Genomic DNA, 18741 nt, shown 5'->3' with positions numbered 1-18741 from the left:
TCCACAAACGGATTCATAGCCACCTCCTTAGAGTCACAAAACAAAACGGCAGACAACTGAGTACGTGTGGAAGGCAAACAACTTGAATCTTGGCTCACCTGGGTCCCCCCCTCCTCAGGTGAGCCTAGGCTTTTGGCAGATTGGGGCAGTTCTCTCGAACGTGGCCGGGTTGGCCGCAATAAAAACAAAGCCTCGCCTGAAGTCTCCGTTGACGCTCCGTCGGAGTCAATCTGGCCCGTCCAAGCTGCATGGGTTCAGGAGGGGGCAGGACAACAGGAGTGTGAGCACCTGCTGGAGTGGACACCTCCACCTGTTGGCCAGAGGCAGGGCCAAACAACGGGGTACAGGCGGAAGCGATGCAGCTCCGGTCACGCTCCCGGCGTCTCTCTCGCACGCGGTTGTCCAACCGCCTCGCAAGGTCTATTAAATCGGCCAAGGATTCCGACTCATCCCGAGCCGCCAGCTCATCCCTCAAATTGTCATTCAGGGAGCGAAGAAATATTCCCATCAACGCAGCCTTATCCCAGCCGCTCTCCGTCGCCAGTGTGGAGAACTCAATCGCGTGGTCGGCTACTGACCTGGAGCCTTGGCGCAGTGAGAGCAGTCGGTTGCCCGCCTCTTTACCACGAACAGGATGGTCGAAGACCCCTCTCATCTCCGCCACGAACCGCCGGTAGGAGGAGCAGAGCTGGGGGTTGCCCTCCCACGTAGCCAGCGCCCACTGTGCAGCCCGTCCGGAGAGGAGGCTGGTGATATACGCCACCTTGGCGCGGTCCTCCTGGTACATCCGAGGCTGCAACTCAAACACCAGAGCGCACTGGAGGAGGAAACGTCCACAGGCTCCCACGTCCCCACCATAACGCTCCGGCGTCGGGAGATGGGGCTCAGGAAGAGGGGGCGTTGATGGCAGAACCGCGACAGGTGGCGGATAAGCAGCACACAGTTCCAGTCTCTGAGAGAGGGAGGCGACGCTAGAAGTCAAGGACCCCAACGCCTCCATAATGTCCTTGAGGTCCTGGGCATGCTGTCCCAATAAAGAGCCCTGGGCGGTCAGCGCCTGGTGAACCGACTCTGGATCCGCGGGGTCCATTTGGCTCGTGTGTTCTGTCACACCGTAATGAAGTGCCGGCCCCGGTGCGGTCACAGAGTCAGGAGGACAAGAACTCTTAGTTCAAACAAAAGTTTATTAGTTAACAGAAAATCTCACACAGAGGAAAAACCTGGCCTGGTGAGCAGGGAAGTCGGCCTGCAGAACCGGAACAAAAAACCAAGGTAATCCAAGAACTGAAAATAATCCACAAAACATCAAGGGTCAGGATCCAGGTCGTGAACCAAACAGGCATAACAAATACATTAACACACGAGCAAAGAAAGGCGGAGAAGACCAGGTATTTAAACTAACGGGGCAATCAAGGGAAAATGGAACACAGGTGAGTTACGAACCAGGTGTCACAGCTGTGGCTGTGACATTTTGTGCCAGTTGTGACATTCTGGGCTGACGTGGAAGATGATCATTTGTATCAACAGTGCTGAAAGTCAGAACAGATTGTTTCGGCACTTAGTTTCCCTGTAATACCACAGACCGGATGCAATATGCTGTATTGAAGTATTTCAACCCTTCATTACAATGTCTGTGGACACAAACTTTCTCATACTGATGAATATATGTCTGAATATATCAATTTAAGTCAATATCTTCAGTTTTAAGCAGTCAAACATGATGCTTTGGATAAATATTGACCACTGCTATCAGCTGATATTAAACCATTCACTGATAGGCCAGTTGAGTTCAACAGGTTTGGCAGCGGCTGATATCAATGTGAGACTGATGCATCTGTGCTTCCCTGGGCTACTTTTTTGCAGATTGGCCTGTAGTAATGAATCATTTTACATGAATTTACATCTGATTAATTAAGCTTTTTTTGTGGAATAGCAGGACTTTAGCGACAGTATTATGCTCATCCAAATCAGCATATTTCTCTTCATATGTGTGCTAATATACATGCTTAAATGACATATTTGTAGTGATTCCATATAAATTAAATATATCCACCTTTAAACCATGTTGGGAAACTGTGTTTTCAGTTGTTTCTAAAGCTGCTTTCACACACACACACACACACACACACACACACACACACACACACACACACACACACACACACACACACACACACACACACACACACACACACACACACACTGGAGTACTAGAAATGGACCTGAGTGGTGAGAAATTTTCCGTCCAACCTCATAACATAAATAGTGGGTTATTATTCTCTAACTTGTTTTTTTTCATGCATTTTCTAGTGGATGAATGACATTGAGAATGACCACATGTACCGGAACTGGCCAACAGGTGTCCAGGAGCTCCTCAGAGCCACCTTTCCCGGTGTCATCCGACAGATCAGACGCAATTTCTTCAACTTGGTGAGTTAGAAATATCAAGTAAAGGGTGACCTATGGAAGAGCGGTTTGGGCTATCAGCACTTAAGAAACAAGTTGGACTCCTTGGCTGTTAGACCTTTGCTGCTTTTCATTCCTTTCTCCCCGGGAACACCTTTAAACTGAAATTGTGTTTTATAACACAATCAGATCTGAGTGACTGCCAACTCAAAAAAACCCCCAAAAAACTGCCACTTTGTTTGGGGTCACCTAGTTCTGAAAATAACTCACTCGGTTGCAGCACAATGTTATGTTACAGTACAAGCTTATCAAGCCTCTCTCCCCATCTTTATCTCCATACACGACTCCACGCGCAATTCATCACCTCAGACAGAAGTGACCACATAATTATCTACCGATACTTTGTCCAGTGTTTTATTTTATGAAGTATTGGACGAACAGGAATATTTGAGAATAAAATCTATCATTTTGGAGTGAGGTAGTGGGAGCTCTGAATGCTGTGGGTGCTACTGTGAACTCCCAGGTAGGTACTGCATGATCTAGTCTAGTATTTAAAATGCTTAAAGCATTATTGTGTCAAATTGCGCCCAAATTTACTTTTGCATCTTGGCTGATCTCTGAAGAGGCATTCGCCCCTCATTCGGACCTTAGGAGACCTTTGCAAAAAGGGGGAACGCCTCCTTTTATCAATAACCCAAATGAGATGACGAGCGTTAAGCTTCGTTGACCTGGTTTGGTGATGGTGTCGTTGTTGTTAGGTGATGATTCTAGATCCCCTGCAAGAAGAAACCGTTGAGCTGGTGAAACTGGCCGAGCTTTTCTACAAGCATAAGATCCCCCTGAGGTTGGTGCTGTCATTCCTCACACTTCCACGGCTGTTTATGCGGTCCACTCTTGGTGTTTATAATCTTTACCATGTGGTGATTCTCATTCCACCTGCAAATTGAATACTCGCTTCGTCCCTGTTCCTATAGAATTGGATTTGTGTTTGTTGTCAACCCCAAAGATGAGATTGATGGCTTCTCAGATGCAGGAGTTGGATTTTACCGACTGCTGAATTACATCGCAGACGAGTATGATTTATCCCAGGCTGTGCTGTCTATGGTTTCAGTAAGTACATCACACATATAAATCTCTTGCTTTAGCAAGTGTTTCATACCAGCATACGTCTCTTCGTGCCTCGGATGTCCAATTGCTTTATTGTGCTTTGTTTTATCCTACAGTCTGAAGCATTTTTTGACGAGATGAGTAAATGGGATTTTACCCCCGCTATTAGCTTTTTCAATCGAGTTGACAGCGGCAGGCATCAGAAGACAGTGACTGTCAATTCTAAACTACCTTTCCACTCTATTGCAGCTGTACAACAAAGTAGATGTGGGGGAAACGCTGACTGTCGATACAGTCTCTGCGTACCTGAAAAGAAAATACCCAAATGCCAATCCTGAAAGGATTCTAGGAGAGGAATCAGAATACGACTATAAAAGAAAGGTAAAAGAGTTGAGACAATAGTTCGTTATAAGTAACTGTAATAGCAGGATGTGATTAATACAACGGAGCATTCGGTCTTCATTATGTCTGCCCCAGGACGGTACCCTCTTCTACAGAAAGAGTGGACTGGGTGCTCTGCCTTTGGCTTTATTTAATGGAGTCCCTCTGAAACCAGACGAGATGGACCGAGAGGAGTTGGAAACCATAATCCTGCAGCGCATAATGGACACCACCACTGCCTTTCAGAGAGCTGTCTTTATGGTATGACTCACTCTTCAATCTACGAAACCTTTTTATCTTGTTAAGTAGAAGTTTTAGATTCCACAACAACAAAGAGACGGATGAGAACAGCACTTAAGGTGGTATGTTCACGCTTATCCTACGCATATTAGTTACATTTTACATGCCAGCTCGTGGGTTAACGGCCTTTGAAAATGAACGAAAAATATCAGCAGTGTCACACATAGATATTTACTGTGGAGGGTTTTGACTTGGATGGAATTTTCCAATGTTCAGAGACGAAAAATGGGTTTGTCAATAAAAAGTTAATCGTCATTATGTTCATTTCTACCTTGTACATCACTTCATATGCTGGAAACAGCAGTGATTAAACAGCAAAGGGTCTGAAGTCAGAGGCTTCAGTTATGTTGCAGTAAGAAGGGCTACAGATGGTCACTCAGCTTTACTCTCTCTATGATGACTGTCATTTTTATTTACGATGCAACAATATAATTTCCATTTGGGGATTAGTAAAGTCTTGAAGTGGTAAATAGGTTGATTACTTAACTATAATTAATTAACTTGAATGGCACTTAGTGGCAGTTAATTCCTTCTTGCGTATTGCTAGACCCAACACATTACTGGACATTGCGTTTTGCAGTTAGGTTTCCCTCCTCAGCCTTCCATATTAGGGCATTCACGGACATGTTAACACATCATTTTATGCTTGTGCTGAAGCTGTTGGGCATATACCGGATTCACAACATAGACTGAGCTTGCTTGCGATGTTCGTGTCACTTCACAGGGTCAGTTAACTGAAGGCTCAGACGTGGTGGACTACTTAATGGAACAGGCTAACGTGGTACCCAGAATGAACCCGATTATTTTAAGCACTGACCGAAAGTACCTTGACTTCACCAGCACGCCAGGTGACCTTTGCTGCTCATCTTCCACCACCCAGCATTGATTTACTGTCTGAGAGTCCTCTTCTGACATACTTTCTTCCTGCGCTCGCAGTTGCTGATGATTGGGAAGACACGACTATGTTTTCGTTCTTGGACTCTAGAGACAAAACAGCTGTGATGACTAAGAAAATAAAGTACTTCACAAATAGCGGTAAGAAGTGTCACTTTTTGTTTAATTTTCTTTAGATCAGCTCACACCACCTTGCTTACTTGCTTTTACCGGCATCTGTTTTTTCCTAAAAAGTGCAATAGCTGTTGCGCATGTATTCATAATGGAATGGGAAATTGGCAGATGTACAGGTGCAGTATTTGTGGACAGAATCGGTACAGTTCTGTCATGGTCAAGTGGACTGAACCATAAGGCTGCAGCCATCTGATGCAGATGCCTCTCTGACTCTTCCGTGGTGATGTGTTTCGGGCTTATTCAACTGGAAGGAAGTACTGGAGCCTTGAGATTGAGAGATAATGTCTCTTGTCTGGCTCTGCTGGGTAAAGCTGAAGTAGCTGACTAGAGAAATGGGGGATGAATGGTTGGACATTTATTAGTTGATCATGAGTTTAGAACCAGAATCAGGTTAATAGACCTGGTTAAAAAGTTGCGGTAGTCAAACATCGAATTGGAGAGGGAATTTAGTTTAAGTAGCTTTAATTATGGCGTGATGGCTTGAAAATCTTTGCAGCATGTTTTCATCGTGTTTCATATTCGATAGTCCCCCAAATGTTAGAGAAATTTGTGTAAAAACAAAAAAAATAGGCAGCGTCTGCTCCGCAAACACAAATGTGCCGCCAGGGATTATGGGCAGATAACTTGCTGTTGCATGGGGAGCAACAGCAGCTCAGCTGGACATGCCTTAGAGCTGAGCGGCGAAGAACATAACATATGAACACAGAAAGCATAAGACCTTGAACTGGATGGGCTACAGCAGCAGAAGACAGCGCTGCGTTTCCAATCTTTTCAGTGAATCCTTGAAAGACACCGTGTGCATCCCTTTATAGTCAAGTCTACTCATCTTCTAAAACCCTGCGGGATGGCACACCATGGTGCACAGCTCATGTTATCCCAGGCTGGTACCACCAACTTTGAATGTACTTCGTGAATGCGAGTTGCCTCCATAGGCTCCATATCTCACTTTCAGTTGTGAACCTTTGGGACGTGGACCAGAGGGAAGATTAAAGCATGAATGAACAGGTGGAAAAACTGCCGGAAGTTTGTAATGTTGCCACGATTAACTCTAATTACTGAGATTCTAGCGCTTGCTTGCATGCTACGGTGGCTTAAGCTACAAATCACTGTTGTGTTTTTGCTCTTTTATCTTAGATGAGGACGGGATGACTCCTGTGACCATATGGATAGTTGGAGATCTCGAGAAGATTTCAGGAAAGAAACTGTTGCTCAATGCTCTGAAACATGTGGTGAGTGCAGTCAAAACGCAAGGGATTATTTTCATCAACACGCTGCGATGTATCCGGGAAACTACCATAATGATGTATCACACGCTGTTTATTCTTTGAAGGCCTGAATGTTGATATTTTTTTATATTAGCCAGCCTTGGACAGAAATTAGTGGTGTGTTGTCCCCACACCTATAAATCGTGTCCACTGAAAATCAGAGCCTTGCATACAGTGCAGTCCGAAAATATGAAGAGCATTTAAAAGGTTTGAATACTGATCACGGCATATAAATGTAGTTTGCAAAATAATTATCTGTTGTGTGCTCAGTAAATCCATATATTCCCATATGAATAGAAGAAACTTTTACTTTCAAGTAATCACACACTCTTACGGGTGTTCTTCCTCTGTGACATCTGTGGAGTCTGGATGTATAAGAATCTGTGGTATTAGCGTGAATCGTCTCACTGTGTGTGTGTGTGTGTGCGTGTGTGTGAGCAGAAGGCGAGTCCCGGCGTGCGTGTGGGGGTGATAGATAACCCCAGTGGAAAACCCTGCGAAGATAACACCGTGCTGTACAGGGCTGTCTGGGCTTCTCTTCTCACCCAGAAGAATAAGGCTGCGGCAGAGTTTGTGCATAAACTCCTGAAAGAGGAAAGCAGCCAGCTCCTCCAGCAGGGGACCAAGATGAAGGACTTACTGATGCAGGTAGGAAGGGATTAAGGAATGCAGTTCTGTTTTTTTTTTTTTTTCTTTTGTTACTTCAGAGAGAAAAAAAAACCCCAAAGTTCTATGGATTTTGTTTGCACATCAAATGCAAGTCTTTCGCATTCCGTATTTGACAAAATTGCAAGTAGAATGTGTCCGCCGTGTTTGGCGAAGCACCGATTTGCTGTTGAAATTGCTTTGTGGGATGCATTATTCATAATTGGATCACAAATTAATGCTGTCTACTCAGCTAGTCTTCTTTTATACGATGTTCCCTTAATGCACCTTATTGATATAATCACAAACAAAGACCGTCATCTTGTTTTGATCAAAAAGGTTTTCATTTCGTTTGAAGGGTTTGAAATTTGGACGTGATTTCTCAAGGACAGGTATGAAGCAGTATTGCTTAAACATTGAGACCGATTTTGTTTTCAGTGTGCAGCTTCTCATCACTTCAATGCAATGACCTCTTGCATTCATCTTGTAAACAGGTATCCTATTAAAAGCACCATCCGTCATCTTTCTAATGATATCACATTATAAGGATTTTTCACACTGCTGTGTCTTGAGCCAGCCCTCATTTCTTTAGATGGATGTAAGGGCGTGCAGCGGCTCAAACGTGCAAACATAGATGAAAGTGCATTATTTAAGGCAAAAACAGAGTTTGTACATTTCCAATGAGATTGAAAGTCAATATTTGGCGTGAGCACCTTTGTTCTAACGCTGCCAGAACCCTCTTAGACAAGCTTTCTTGTAATTTCTTCAGGAATAGTTCTCCAGGCTTCTTTAGGGACATTCCAAAGCTCTTCTTTGGATGTCGGCTGCCCTTTGTTCTGTTCTCTGTCAAGATGATCCCACCCTGCTTCGATAATGTTGAAGTCTTGGAATAATGCATCGCTCCATGTGAATTATTCTGAAAAACACTGATTTTCCATCCAAGGGCCTGTGCTACAAAGCACGCTCAACAGATCTGGTGTATGTTTAGGTGATCTGGCATAACTGACTTTATCAACAGAGATAGCAGACTGCTACAGCCAAAGCAGGAAGGAAATTATTAGAGCAAAAAAGGAAAACAGAATGGCTGCAGCTGATAAAGTGGATGTGCAAATGAATGAGCTGATTAGTATCACTGCCACTTATTACAGCACGAGTCGTCCCGATGGGTTTGATCAATGTAATGCAGGTGTATTTGTAAAGTGTGTGAGAACGTTTCAGAGTCACTCCATCACACTTAAAGCCAGCTGAAATGCTCTTTGGACCAAATAGCGCAAATGAACACTGTCAACGCGCTATTGTCTCATTTCTTTCTTTCATTTTCTGAGAGAGGTTGTCGGTCGGGAGCTGGCGCTTTATCATGCGTTGAGCTCCTCTCTCCAAACCCAACCCGCTCCTGAGGTTAGGTTAGCAGCATAAGTTGCTAAGGTGATACAACCTGAAGTTTCCTTGTTAAGCCACTAATCCTGCTGTGTAGTACAGACCCCAGTTCTTGTGTCATTTGGCATACCTCAGCCTTTTCTCTCGGTTTGACTTCCTTAAGAGAGAAGCCACTCTTAAGGCACCCTTCTGTGCAGACTATGTCTAACGAGGCTTCGGCGAACTGTAAATAACTCCACTGAAGGGCCAGATGCACCATTGAGTTCTTCTGTCAGATCTTTGCTGGGTTTTCTTCTTTTTTCTTCGCTGTTTCTTAGAAAACACCACTTTCTGATGCTGTGAATTACTCTGTTGGCTTTGTTCATCTTCTTCTATCCTCCACTTGTCCACTTTAAGCTCCTTTTTTTTTTTCAGGACACACTGCACACGTGCCAAAACCTGCCAGGTTTTCGGCCAGGAGCTCTTTGTGAATCACCTCGTTGCTGCAGAAACACAATCTGATCCCTGTCTAACTAAGTTATCTTTGGCTTTTTAATAAGAAAGATTAGATTTAGATGAATTTATTGTCTTTCGTAGCTACAACAAAAGAAATAGGAACAAATTATATGTCTTTGTTTTAGGATTAGTGCCTAAAGATGCAATCCGAAGTTGGCTCTTTGTTAATTTATCTGTTATTTATAGAGTTAAAGTCTTAAATGGCAAAACAATCAGCCCAAAGAAAACACCTTCAGGAAGCCTGCTGGAGACCACTTTAAAGGAATACATTTAGCTCCGTGGAAGCTAAATTTAAAGGGTTAACTCAAGACTTTTACACAGCAACTGAACATCAGCAATGACAAATTCGTTAAGTACATACCGTTAGATATGTGCTTGCTCATTTTCTATGAAACTATGCGCCCAGAGAGAGTGCAAAACACTTAAGTGAAAGCCAACAATTGTTCAAGCTGGTCTTGGCATCATAATTGCTCTGTTGCACTGCAAGAACACGTGCATGGTGTTTTTTCCCAGGCGCTCGCGCGCTGAAATGTGAACTTGGTCCGTGTTTTATTTTGTCGTGTTATTGTAATGAGCGTTAGCTAATTAGCAGGTGCCACGGCCGATATGTCATATTTGTAGTACATTGGTTTTTCTATCATGTTTGTCCCTCCTGACAGAGAGAAAGAGCCGTTTTTCATGAATATAATTAGAAGCAGGATATGTGGAAATTAGATATCTCCTATTTGCAAACTGCTGAAGTGTGTCAGCACAAGCAATAAACATAAATTATTCTGGGAGGTGGCAGTTGAAGTTGATAAGAAAATGTTTAATTTACTATCTGCTGTTTAACACATGAATGCCTTCTGAGCTGAGGCTGTGAAATTGTGTATTATCTTTTCATCTGAAGTGACAAGAATGCACCGTGAGACCCACGTCCAGCGAAGTAAACACAGATCCGCAGGAGCAACACACAGTATTGTTTATTTGACACATAATGTCATAAACTTGGCAGGAGAGTCAATCTTTATGATAGTTTGTATGTGTTCTGTCGTGGTTGTTCTTTGAAACTATAGATAACGTATAATGAATTATGTATAACCTGGTGTAGTTAATCTAAATAATAAAAAAAAAAGGCTTTTAGGCATAAAATAGCCATTTTTTTATTTTAGACTATAGCATTTTTTGATGTACTTGACATAAAGTGTTCTCTTACTGAGACAAAATACCAAAAATCAGATTTGGCCTTCAAACAGTCGAGTTACTTGGTTTGCAACACTGTCTGCGGACGATCAGAAGTATTAATGGTTCTTCAAACACCAAGGTGTTGATATTACACCAAAGTCTCCGTCAGCTGATGGTTACAGGTACATTATTAGTAAAGATTAATTTGATTAGTTACAGAAAGACACGCAGAACTGCAGTTTGGAATCATTCTAAGAGATTTTTGAGTTTCTCAGGTGGTGTCTCGGTAACCTTGGTGGGTCGCTGTTGCTTTGAGAGTACATGTATTTTGTATTTGATGTCATTACTAAGTCTGTTTGATAATTGATTCGATGCACAGTTTATAAAAACCTGGGGGGGAAAAAAAAAGGTTGGGTTCAACCACATGCAGGGATTTCTCTGACCCTGTTTTCTTGGTTAAAGCTCACAGCTGGAGAAAAATTGTGATTGATGAGCCAATCTTCTCATTCCCACCTGAACGTCAGCAGACGGAATACATTTAGAGCATGCGTGTTGCTCCACAGCAGGCAGGCGGCCTGCTCACTGTCAGTTCCACTTGAAATGTCACAGAGGCCATCACAAGGCGGGCTCCACACACTGCATCTTTAACTGGAAAGAGCTGGTGTGTAGCTGGTCTCTCGGGGCTGATGAATAGGCAAACTCCTGCTCACCGTTGTGTGAGTTAGGTATGTTCAGCCGGGCCTGACCGTCACTCTGCTGCTGTAAGCAGTCTGCGGCCGCCGGCGTGTGCAGTATCCTGCCACGCAGCTGTGCACAAAGGCAAATAAATTCTCAGTATCTGATCAACAAATCAGTTGACTGGAGGGCTCCTTTCTCCCCGTCGAGAGTAAGTAATACAGTACACGCCTTATCTGAGAGCTGCCCTATGGTGGGACCCAGGTGATGCATGTATTGTATTGCAAACTTCCCTTCAATTATAAAAGCCTCAAACAAAAAAGGGGAGAGAACGAGCTGAAAATAGCAATGGAAAGATAGGTAAGAGGCAGCTTTGCGACTTGAGAGCCACAGCCAAGGGATAGGAGTTTATTATTTGCTGGCAGACAGACTTGCTGACTGGATTGTGCTGACATTATTGGTGTTTCACCTGATCTCCTGAGGAGGGAAACGTTGAAGAAACTAATAACCTGACGCCACAAACTCTCCACACTCCAACAGCCCAATTTGTTATAGACGAAGATGTCTGGGGTGTAATTAAGAGTCTGTTGTATTAATTACAAATTGATTCGCCTCATTTTCGCTCGTGCGTTTCTGACAGGTCTGGTTGAAATGTTTTGGGGGGGGGGGTTTGTTCACACAGACCTGTGTTTGAAAACTGCAATGATTGGGCAGATGCATCGATAATATTATGGCTCGCGTCATTATTAATGTCAATGCCTCATTTAGATTTTTTGTTATTTTTTTTTTTTCCCTGACTAGCTGGTGTGGAAGAATCGTATCCAACGTCCTAAAGTAACCTTTACTCTTCTGCTCTAGGGCATGGACGTGGATGCCTTTGAGAAAAAATTCAACACGCTGGAAGTTGATTTTATCCGCAGTCAACGGCTGTTCTGTCAGGATGTCTTGAAGCTCCTTCCTGGACAACAGGCAGTGGTCAGCAATGGCAGGGTGAGTGGACTCTTCAGCTTCTCCGCAGTTCTTTAAGTAAAACCACTAAGAGCCAGTGGTGTGAAGCCAGATTCCATCACTTGGATTCAAGAGAGATTTCGATAATGCGTTTGATCACTTTGGCATTGATTTATTAATGATAAATAAATCAAATTTTAAAAAGCATCCGCCCCCACACTTCGAGTTAAAATGACTGACATCTCAGATGGTAGTTTAGTGTATTAGTTGTCAGCAGGGCCTTAAAGGGAGCCCTTCTCTCAGCCTTGAGGGCTCTGAGGGGAAATGAGAGACCATGACTGAAATATATTTCATCCTGTGGATGAAGACACCTGCTGAATTACCAATCTATTTCGTTTGGAAAAACAAGCTGTGTGCGTAAGAGCTGCCTGAACCTGAGAGACCAGTACCAGTCAAGGCACAGAATCAAGTGAGAGCTTTTGAACTAAATTCCCTCGGTGTGACGCAGACTGACATACACAGAACCGCTCCCATTTGGAAAAAACGCACCAACCACAGTCGAATGACACAAGAACATTGTGCTTATGAAGCGATTTATTTGACTGCCACCTTAACAGCACTGGGATATAAGCACAACGCCAGTGTTTTCCAGTCAGCGTTAACGTTTGGGTCGGCCTTCCAGGTATATCAGCTGCCCGTCAAATATATTTAGCCACCCATATGTTTTTGATATATTTTTTTTTACATTGATTCAGCTCCCTGCCCGCTCCTTGTTTCCTCTCCCTTTCCTTTCCCATTACATCGGCCCTTCCCCTCTAAATGCTCACACAACAGATCAATGAACGATCATGCACAGGAGGACACTGTCACTGTGATGCTGTCACTCAGTAACACCATCACACACTATAATTAGAGACCTTTCTTTTAACCCTTTTTTTCTAAAAAAGCTTCTTAAAAACCCTTTCCTTTCTGTGCACGACAGCCATTCTAAGAGGAAACAAAGATGCCATCGAAAGCCTCGCAGAAATATCAAGCTAAATATATAAATATATAAGGCTAAACAAGCCCGACGCCGGGCTGGAAACCAAAGTCATGAATCTCAGCCCCTCGGGTGCCCCGGGGCAGTTTCTGGGCCCAGAAATGCGCATGACAAATGTCAGTGTACTTCAGAGAAAGTCACAATCGCATAGTTTAAAGGTTCACAAACTTCTCCGGGGTTGCTTTAATAAAGCTAACAGGCTGACCTCTGGATTTTTCTTTGCTTTACCGTTGGTTACGAAGCCAATAAGAAAAACAGAAATCCCATTCTTATGGATGTGTGAATCTAATGTCTGTCATTCTTCACGGGGATCATGAATAGTACTGAATTATTCAGAGGGATATACAGTAGGTGCATAGAAATGAGTCATGTATCACAGTAATTTGAATGATAATCATGTCGCATATTTCCCTTTTTAGTTACAGATGCTGGAATCTTCCTCCAACCTCTGTCACAGTTAACACTCCCATTGATTTTACCTTTGGAAAGTTGACCATCCAAAATGTTAAAAGCCAGTTTAAGATGTTAAGACGTTTAGTTGTATATTAATCCCTTCCCCTCCTTTGGATGGCGTTGCAAAATGACTTGTTTAAACTTGGGAATTGTTTGGAACTTTATACCTTTAGACCAACTCTGTGTTTGACAACAACTCTTGTCTCATTTCTATTTTCCGCAGCCTCAGAATATTGATTCTGTTCAATTTGTCAGTTGAATAGACCACTTTGAATTGTCAGCAAATCAAAGCCTTATAAATGGCGCCGACATTTTTCGCTACAGTAGTTTTAGATCCTCGAAGCGGCTGCACTTTGTGGAGGATTTTTTTTTTTTCCCCTCCAGGACTTCAGAATGCTTTCTTAGCACTGTCAAATCGGCATGACGTCTGTTTCTCAAAGGTCACAGGTGGCATACATCGAACTGTGTCTGTATCTGTGGTTTCAGTGTGTGTGCGCGCGCACGTGTGCGTGTGTGTGTGTACAAAGCTGATGACTGATGTCTCAGCAGCAGCAATGCTGACAGCCAGGGTTGAGGAGGCCAGCCACTGACATGGCAGTAACAATTAATATTATCTTACATGCCTCTGCTGCAGTGGGAGGGCTCCTCTCCCAGAATAAAAATGGGATAAAAACCAGGCGGCATTACTGAATACCATGACTTTAAGTGGATAAAACGCTGTGTCGCAATCACATTACATTTAACATCCCCTGGGTAAGTTGCAAATGATGCACACTGAGATAAGCATTGGGGAAGCCATGTAGTGACTGCGTTCTTTTCTTCGCGTTAGATCCTTGGACTGTTTGAAGAGCAGGAAGAATTCACTGTGGAGGATTTCCAATTGCTTGAGAGGATTACACTGAGTGGTTCAGCAGAGAAAGTCAAAGCCAAAGTGAAACAGATGGGGATGAAGCCAAAGCAGTACGTTTGTGTTCTTTTCATCCTACGTCATCTGAAACAAAATGTGCTGCTTTTCCTTCGAAGAGTCTTTATCGGAAATCCGTTTCAACGTTTTTCCTTGTGTCTCTTGTCTTAAATGGTCTGTCAATCTCTTTTTTAAAACATTTTTTATTTTATTTTGAGCACAACTGCGGGCCTACGCATATCCTCAATGCACAAATAATGCAATGGCCTCTTTTCACTCAGGGCAAGCGACTTGGTCATGAAGGTCGATGCACTCCTCAATGCAGCCCCTAAGGGAGAGGTCAGAAGGGACGTCCGTTTCCTCAAAGACAGCCACAGGTAGGTTTCCGTTTCACATCCAAAGCGCTCTGAAAACTGTGCTATGAATTTATGTCTGTAAATATGAATCTTTAGATTTTCCGTGTGCTGTTTTCCTCAGCGTGCTGCACCTCTCGCCGCGTGAAAACGAGGTGTTCTACGATGTCGTGGCCGTCGTCGACCCTCTCACCCGAGAGGCACAGAAGATATCCCAGCTGCTCATCGTAAGCCGCGTTCTTTTGCCGCTATGGCAACAGCAGGCTGAAATCACAAGCGTAAAGGGACACAAACTTGCTAGATTTGAAAACAAAAAAGTAAATTGTCTTTCTTTGCCATTCTCCTGAGTGGCTTTCATTTATTAACTGGCTCTGTTGGTAGATCCAAGTGTTTGTTTGTTTTTTTTGCCAGTGCCAGTTCATCTCTGTGCTCTTTTTACGGAGCGAGCTCCCCCCTGACAAAACTCAAATGTGAAAAAATAACGTGAGGTACAAGAAATCCACACATTCTGCTGAATACTTCAGGTTGTGTCATGACATTTCGACGTTCTGGCGGCGGTTAATCGTCTTTTTACCATTCCGGGTAGGTGAGACAGGCCTCATGTGCAGCACAAAGCTCTGTCTTGCACCTCTCTCCTGCACAACGCTCTCCTTTACCTCTTTTTAACTGGGCCTCTCTCTTTTTTTTTCTGTAAACCCGCAGGTGCTTAGTCAAGTGGTCAATGTTCGGCTGCAGCTGTTTATGAATTGCAGGGCCAAGTTGTCCGAGATGCCCCTCAAGAGGTAAGCTCTTGCTCGAGCAGTAATTAATTTTTCCTGTTTGGCTTCTTTGTGTATCCTCTCACCGCAGCAGGCGGAGCGCCGCTGCCTCAGTATACTATACTGCTCAGGCGCAATCTGCTTAATAACACCACCTTATTGCTCTGGGCCTCCACTTGCATCGCGGGGTAAATGGCTTGCAGTGTTCACTGTTGCAGTTCAAGCTATGCGGCGAGAACAATAATGATCTCAGTAGTGTTGAAATAAACAAAAGAAGTGCAAATAGCAAATGCAAAAAGGTTGAATTTGCCCATTAACATTAAGACACTCATGGGGGAATGTTGCTATTATGTTGTTTGGTGTTTTCTTTTTCAATTTGTTCCATAATAGGATGAGTCATTTTTAGCACCGATATACTGAAATCTCAACTGATATGAATTAATTTACCCGCTGTTTCCATCATTTATTTATTTTCTCTCCTTTTGATGGAAACTACTTTTCCTCTGCAAATTACTCGCACATCCACCCTCCCCTGACCCGTTCACTTCCTGTTCCCCTGAGCAGAAACTTCCTGTAAAACACACTGACGGCCGCATGATGCGTTTTTTTGTGAGATAAATAGGCTTGATGTCTCCCAATGTATCTGGAATGTAAATATGACTTGTACAACAGTGCATTACTTACTTTCAGCCTTTATTGGCCAAACCGTTAGTTGCAACTTCCCTGCTTCGTGTCACTTTATAGCCACATGTTTGGCAGTCTTATCGTCCACCCCTGGAGATGCTGCTGTCAGTTGTAACACACGGATTCTGTGACTTATTTGCATTCACTGTCATACTTCTCAGTAGTTTGACTGCAAATTGAATGAAGGCTGCGTGTTTCCTCTGGTGTTCTGGGTTTTTCCTCTGGGACTGCAGCCATTCCCTCACTCTCTACTTGTGCCGTGGTGGCAGCTCTCCCTTCACTCCTCTGGAGATGTCACCAGAGGTGGTGGAAATCACGCCCTTGGAATTAGAAAAAGCAACTGTCGTTAAGAATGACCGAAGGCATAATTGATGAAGTTAGCTCTTCTGATGCCGAGCAACAATGCCAGCAATGATAGCATTAGATTCTTAACTTAGAAGAAAGTGTACAGTATGCACACAGCTGTCACAAAAGGGTCCAGCTCTCCTGTCCTAGATAGAAAACTATTGCACGGTGTGTCATCATTTCAGTGCATGCTGAAGAGGACAGAGCCATTTTAAAGTTTTCACCTCTCTTTATGGTTGTTATCCTAATTTGTTGGGTTTTTTTTGGCACAGGCTGAGTTTGTAACCATGTACTTGGTTTCCTTTGCAGTTTTTACCGGTTTGTCTTGGAGTCGGATGTGACTTTCTTGGCCAACGAGACGGTGTCTCCGGGGCCGGTTGCCCGTTTCACGGAGCTCCCGGAATCTCCACTCCTCACCCTTAATATGATCACACCGGAAAGCTGGATGGTGCAGGCAGTGCGCAGCCCCCACGACCTGGACAACATCCACTTGCAGGAGGTATTGAGCCACATAGAAATTACTACCCAGCGCCCTTTGCGTGCGTGTTTGCAACCTGTTCCCACATGGGTTTTGGTGCTGTAATTTGTGGTTCTCTGCAGGTGAACGGGCCTGTGGCTGCAGAATTTGAACTGGAGCACCTGCTGCTGGAGGGCCACTGCTTTGACCTGTCGACAGGCCAGCCACCTCGTGGACTGCAGTTTACGCTGGGCATGAGTCGGGACCCGATCATGTATGACACTATTGTCATGGCTAACCTGGTCAGCGTCCTTTTCAACTTGATCTCATAGTTCGGCATGATTGGTTTGCACTGTACCGGGCGGGTGATTGAGATAAGATTTGAAAAATGAAGTTTTTCTACAGTTTCTTCTATGTATTCGACACTGCAGGGATATTTCCAACTGAAAGCCAATCCAGGTGCCTGGACCCTGAGATTGCGGATGGGGAGATCAGAAGAAATCTATCAAATCCTTGCGTGAGTATTACAGTTCTTTTCCAGCCTTATGCCATACAGATATAAAAATAATATAAAAATCAGGCAGGTGCATTCGTAGCTCAGCATCAAAGCTGTTTTCACCTCCCTCTTTATTTTGTACTGCTGGCAATGGGACTCATCACTATAGTAACATAGATATCTGCTAGCCACACAAGGTTTTGATGAGTGCAGGCAGGTCTGCTCACCGCAGATGTGGAGAGAGACGGGGAGGTGAAAAAGGTTGCTGTTGCAGAGAAGACACAGAGGAAGGATTATGCAAGCTGGTCACCTGCCACGTCTTCTCCCTCAGACTGTGGAATATCGTTTTGTTTCGGGTGCCATACAGTCGGGGGGGTATATAAGTGTGCTGACATTGTTTTATTCCACTAGACGAATAGAAACAGTTCTGTGGTTTGGGTAGAATGGTATTTTTCCAATAGAATTTCCATACTTGGCATTCTTTCAATTCGACACTTTTACTTTCATATTGTGTGTGTGTGTGTGTGTGAACTTTGGTCTAAAATGAATCAAAAATGTTCTATTTACTGAGGAGATGTTTGTTTATCATAGGGTTCTTTTTTTCACATAATTAAGAAATAAGTCAAGTATATATGTGGGTGTGCATTGGCAGCTGTAGTGCATGATTTTAGATGTCTCTACAATCACAGATATCCTCACACAAGATTTAGGACACATACAGCCCTCGGTTCCTCTGGAATCATATCAGACATCCAAGATTTATCCCCCAATCCTCCAGGTGAAGCTAAGAGGTGATGTCATTTTTCACCTTGGCAGTGTCATTATTCTTGTGGTTAGCGGCACTCTGCTCTGGTTAGGTGGCCGATCAGAGCCTAGTGGGAGTGTCTGTGCTCTCCAGTCCCAGAGCGTGCATTTTCCTCCTGCAGCTTGTGTTGCTGCTTCGCCTCGTCCTGACAGCGATGAATGAGACGGCCGGCTCTCCTCCTCTCAGAGCGGGGCTACAGATTGATCTCTGGTGCTTTCTAACACAAGCCCTGAAGGCTGATTTGCGCTGGTGACAGCAGAGGGGGCAAAACACAAGCAGCACTTGAGCATGTGGAGGGGGTGTGCTTTGGGTCCGCCGAGAAGGGGGCATTTATCATCGTGATAAGGTTAGAATTTTTGCCTTTAGTAAGCATTTGGGGCTGTAATGGCATCCCGTGCATCATAGTCAATTGCTCATCTCTCCCTCAAGTTTGCCCCAGTGTTTCGCCATTAGACCCTGCAGATTATGGCTGCCAAAATACATTGTCTGCTGGGCAAATCACTCCTAAAACAATTACATTGAAAGGCTGTGTTACGCAATCAATACTGTACAGACTTTCTCATTAAATCTACCAGTATATACAGCATGGCTGGGAAGTAGTGATGGGCAAAATAAT

At 43.9% G+C, this 18741-nt stretch overlaps 1 protein-coding gene across 4 annotated transcripts in view; it reads left to right on the top strand.

Annotated features, from left to right (window-relative positions):
- uggt2 (UDP-glucose glycoprotein glucosyltransferase 2) overlaps positions 1-18741 on the top strand; it is a 40507-nt gene that overhangs the window by 11683 nt on the left and 10083 nt on the right. For all 4 annotated transcript variants that reach the window (XR_011917954.1, XM_072396988.1, XM_072396987.1 and 1 more), the window contains exons 14-30: positions 2311-2430; positions 3165-3250; positions 3381-3516; positions 3763-3894; positions 3991-4155; positions 4919-5042; positions 5131-5229; positions 6397-6491; positions 6969-7175; positions 11742-11873; positions 14153-14283; positions 14509-14604; positions 14705-14807; positions 15283-15362; positions 16677-16866; positions 16968-17126; positions 17256-17341. Coding sequence is in view for 3 of the 4 variants with exons in the window: in XM_072396988.1 (XP_072253089.1) it covers positions 2311-2430; positions 3165-3250; positions 3381-3516; positions 3763-3894; positions 3991-4155; positions 4919-5042; positions 5131-5229; positions 6397-6491; positions 6969-7175; positions 11742-11873; positions 14153-14283; positions 14509-14604; positions 14705-14807; positions 15283-15362; positions 16677-16866; positions 16968-17126; positions 17256-17341 (2141 nt within the window). In the remaining variant the exon portion in view is untranslated. The remainder of the gene's footprint in view (positions 1-2310; positions 2431-3164; positions 3251-3380; positions 3517-3762; positions 3895-3990; positions 4156-4918; positions 5043-5130; positions 5230-6396; positions 6492-6968; positions 7176-11741; positions 11874-14152; positions 14284-14508; positions 14605-14704; positions 14808-15282; positions 15363-16676; positions 16867-16967; positions 17127-17255; positions 17342-18741) is intronic.

This window comes from Leuresthes tenuis, unplaced genomic scaffold (assembly GCF_036924035.1).
Source record: "Leuresthes tenuis unplaced genomic scaffold, fLeuTen1.0.hap1 SCAF_12, whole genome shotgun sequence".
Lineage (NCBI taxonomy): Eukaryota > Metazoa > Chordata > Actinopteri > Atheriniformes > Atherinopsidae > Leuresthes > Leuresthes tenuis.
Note: the sequence above shows the minus strand (reverse complement) of the source record. Positions and strands in the feature narration are given on the sequence as shown.